At 41.3% G+C, this 4,664-nt stretch overlaps 1 protein-coding gene across 2 annotated transcripts in view; it reads left to right on the top strand.

Moving 5' to 3' along the window:
* The window catches only part of commd1 (copper metabolism (Murr1) domain containing 1), a 5,244-nt gene extending 3,741 nt beyond the window's left edge, over positions 1 to 1,503 (top strand). For both annotated transcript variants that reach the window (XM_080029704.1, XM_080029703.1), the window contains exon 4: positions 946 to 1,503. In XM_080029704.1, the coding sequence (XP_079885830.1) occupies positions 946 to 1,053 (108 nt within the window). In that variant the 3' untranslated portion in view covers positions 1,054 to 1,503. The remainder of the gene's footprint in view (positions 1 to 945) is intronic.
* The last annotated feature ends 3,161 nt before the right edge of the window (positions 1,504 to 4,664 follow it).

Genomic DNA, 4,664 nt, shown 5'->3' with positions numbered 1-4,664 from the left:
CTCTCACTCTCTCACTGTCTCTCTCTCCCTCTCTTTCTCTCTCTCTGTCTCTCCCCTCTGTCACACTCTCTCTCTCTCTGCCTCTCCTCTCTGTCTCTCTCTCTCTCACTCTCTCTCTCTCTCTGTCCCTCTCTTTCTCTCTCTCTGTTTCGCTCTCTCTCTGTCTCCCTCTTTCTCTCTGTCTCTCTTTCTCTCTCTGTCCCTCTCTTTCTCTCTCTCTGTTTCGCTCTCTCTCTCTCTCTCTCTCTCTCTCTCTCTCTCTCTCTGTCTCTCCCCTCTGTCACACACTCTCTCTCTCTCTCTCTCTCTCTCTCTCTCTCTCTCTCTCTCTCTCTCTCTCTCTCTCTCTCTCTCTTACACTTTTTATAAGAACATTGGAGACTTAGACACTTTTAAAAATCGCTGGTGCTATAAAAACTGTTGAGTTGTTCATGATGACTTGCTGTTTGTTTAAAAGATAATTTATCTTTAAATGAAGAGATAGGCACAAACTGCACATTATTTTTATTATTTTTAATGTTCGTGTACGATAATGAATATGTGATTTAAAGTTTGTATGTCAAATCTAAAAATAAATCTCTCTTTCTCTATCTGTCTGTCTGCCTGCCTGCCTGCCTGCCTGTCTACCTCTCTCCCTCTCTCTCCCTGCCTGCCTGTCTCTCTCTCTGTCTGTCTGTCTGTCTGTCTGTCTGTCTGTCTTTCTCTCTCTCTTTCTCTCTCTATCTCTCTCTCTCTGTCTGTCTGTCTGTCTGTCTCTATCTCTGTCTGTCTTTTCTCTCTCTATCTCTGTCTGTCTGTATGTCTGTCTGTCTCTCTCTCTCTTGTCTCTCTGTCTGTCTGTCTGTCTGTCTGTCTGTCTGTCTGTCTGTCTGTCTGTCTGTCTTTCTCTCTCTGTCTGTCTCTGTCTCTCTCTCTTGTCTGTCTGTCTGTCTGTCTGTCTCTCAGGACTCAGAGTTTGTGTGTCTGGAGTTTGATGAAGCCAAAGTCAACATGGTGCTGAAGAAAATGGCCGACATTCAACAGAGCATCGACAGCTTCGTTCACCGAACATAGAAACACACACACACACACACACACACACACACACACACACACACACACACACACACACACACACACACACACACACACACACACACACACACACACACACACACACACACACACACACACACACACACACACACACACACACACACACACACACACACACACACAGTTTTTTTTTACTATGTATTTTGCTGCTGCCGGTAATGTTGACTTACCTTAAAATCACATGCATTACGGGCGCTCCGGTGGTGTAGTGGATAGAGCGTGTACCATATCGGCTCCGGCCTTCATTGCAGTGGTCGCGGGTTCGAGTCCGACCCGTGGACCTTTACTGCATGTCATCCCCCCTCTCTCTCTCTCTCTCTCTCTCTCTCTGTCTCCCCATTTCAACTCTGTACTGTCTAATAAAGCTTGAAAATGCCCCAAAAAAATCACATGCATTACAAGCTTCATGTTAAAATAGACTTAAATGAAGATGGATGAGACATGGAGGACTTCAATTTGATTTTGTGCCATAAATGGAGGAGTTCCTGTCTGTCTGTCTGTCTCTCTCCCTCTCTCTCTCTTTTCCCTCCCTCTGTCTGTCTGTCTGTCTGTCTCTCTGTCTCTCTCTCTCTCTACTCACACACACAAGCAAGCAGACAGACAGACAGACAGACAGACAGACAGACAGACATGCACACACACACACACACACACACACATTTCGACATATTCACTTATGATTCTCAAGTTTCAGTTTGTTTCTTAAATGGACCAACAGTTTTTTTTCTTTGCCTTATTAATTTTCACTTTAGATCCGCTCATCCGCCGAAAGCAAAATTAATAACTTTCATGTAAAAAAGAGAAAATGCTCAATGTAAATATGTACTTGTCCTTGTGTCAGTAATGCTCAATGTAAGTATGTACTTGTCCTTGTGTCAGTAATGCTTTGTAATAACACCTCAGTGACGTCTGAAGACTTTCAATACATGTTTTTAATATCATCACTTTCTCAACTAACTGGCTGTGAATTTAAATAAAGCTTTGGAAAAAAAAAAGGTGACAGGTAAAGTGACAGGTGAGATGCTGACGCAGGTTGGTTCATCAGACATCGGTTGCGTTCCGAATCGCATACTGTAGAAAAAAAGATTTAGGATGTCCCGATTCTTGTGGCCAGATTTAGGATGGTTAGAAGTACCCGGATGTCCTACTTCATGAGGCCAAGGTTGCGTTCCGAATCGCATACTCTTTCTTTTTTCTATTCTACATACTACATCCGACGATAAAAAGAATCTAGTTAGGATGCAGTAGGCATACTATTGGGACATACTTTTCTCTCTTATTTCATCATAGCATTGCGCCTTGATCTTGCCTCTTGCTTTTATATCCGTCGCATCCCCATTTGTTTTCATATGGAGGCTTTGTCGATGTTACTTCACGTGCGCACTGGATTGTGGGTCAGAATCGCCCAAATAGGATGCACTTTTCAACACTAACAATCTTGGCCGCATGAAGTAGGACATCCGGGTACTTCTAACCATCCTAAATCTGGCCACAAGAATCGGGACATCCTAAATCTTTTTTCTACATACTATATAGTAGAAAGTATGCGATTCGGAACGCAACCCAAGATTGTTAGTGTTGAAAACTGCATCCTATTTGGGCGATTCTGACCCACAATCCATTGCGCACGTGAAGCCTCCTTATGAAAACAAACGGGGATGCGACGGCTATAAAAGCAAGAGGCAAGATCAAGGAGCAATGTTATGATGAAATAAGAGAGTAAAAGTATGTCCCAATAGTATGCCTACTGCATCCTAACTAGATTATTTGTATCGTCGGATGTAGTATGTAGAAAAGAAAAAAGAAATAGTATGCGATTCGGAACGCAACCCAAGAGGCAAGATCAAGGCGCAATGTTATGATGAAATAAGAGAGTAAAGTATGTCCCAATAGTATGCCTACTGCATCCTAACTAGATTATTTTTATCGTTGGATGTAGTATGTAGAATAGAAAAAGGAAAGAGTATGAGATTCGGAACGCAAACAAACTGTCTTGAATTTAAATAAAGCTTTGGAAAAAAAAGGTGACAGGTAGAGTGACAGGGGAGATGCTGATGCAGGTTGGTTCATCAGACTTTATTTATAGCACTTTTCATAAACAAACTCCCGGCAGTCAGAGTAAAACAAATGTTAAAAGTGGAATTTAAAATGAAAAATAAAACCAGGAGTAAGCTAATAAATAACTCAATATATAAGTACAATGATACACTATGAATAAATGGATAACAATGCACTAAAGGAGTGTGTGTATGTGTGTGTGTGTGTGTATATAAATATATTTAATTAAAAGCCTCGCTAAAGAAATGTTACAAAATGTAAAAAATAATAAAAATACAATTAAAGGTGCAGTGTGTAATATGACATCATCAAGAAAGTTCTACAAAGTTCTAGAATGCAGCGCTCCCTGGGTAATCCCAACCCTTTAGAATAATAACAGAAGCTACAGTGGCCTTCAAGGACAAGAACAATTCTAAATTTTAAACAATGCACCTGATGACATTCCAACTATGACACTTTCAAGATGGCGGCACTAGGCCTTGGTCCAAAATATGCAGAAATATGGACATATATGAGACCCTTTCTAAGGGAAAAAATGATAATTCAAAACATTTGTTTCAGCTATAATGCACTAAATTAAATGTACTTATGGATCTTATAATTACTTTCTACAAAATCTGCTAGGAAATAAAACCCACAATTCTACACACTGCAGGTTTAAATAATTGATATAAAAGATCTTAGGCTACGGTTCGGATCCAGTGGCGTTACATTTGATCACGTGTCACGGGATGGAGTGTAAACTGATACCGAGGATCCACACAGGTAGAATATGTTTTTTGTATTTTTTCATTTATAGAAGGCTATTGTACTGTTTATTTGTCTTGTTTAATATGTCTATATGTATATTTTATTTTTTGTTTTGTTTTATTTTTATGTAGGCTATAAGCTAGTTTGATGATTTTTAAATAATCGAAACAATGTTATTTCAGGGCGCAGAGCTGGTTATAAATAAAACCAACATTTCAACCTTGATTTAAGCAATATCACATGAGAGGGAGCATGTTGTCGCTCTATATCAGCGCTGCTGTGATTCGGTTTTAGGTACGAGGCCGCAGGCCGAGTGCCGAAGAGAGCGGAGCGCGTTGCTAGGCAACAACTTTACGCGAGTGAGCTCGTCCTGCTTTGTTTACTCTGGTCACATTAACCACGGCGGCCCGATGTCCCGTAACAATCACCAAAGAAAAGGAACGGCGGATCTTAATCTAGTTGGTAATAAGGTCCGCTGCCCAATCCAAACCCCTGCGTTTCATTTCCCAGAGTTGATGAGTGTATTTCTGCCTGGGAGAAGTTATACAATGAAGTGGGAAAGCTAGGCTAGGCTAAAGTTATGCTGCGTTCGGATCGCGTCCGCTCATATTATTATCCAGCAGCCTGCGTTTATATCCACACACTATTGCTGTCTTCACTTTAGTAACGTGAGTGTGAGTGACTACCGCACGCTGTCTCTGTCTGTGCGTGTCTGTGTGTGTGTGTGTGGAGTGGAGTGGAGGGGGGGGGCTGGCGGGGGA

The sequence above is a fragment of the Ammodytes marinus genome (assembly GCF_949987685.1).
Source record: "Ammodytes marinus genome assembly, chromosome: 6".
In the NCBI taxonomy this organism is placed as follows: domain Eukaryota; kingdom Metazoa; phylum Chordata; class Actinopteri; order Uranoscopiformes; family Ammodytidae; genus Ammodytes; species Ammodytes marinus.
Note: the sequence above shows the minus strand (reverse complement) of the source record. Positions and strands in the feature narration are given on the sequence as shown.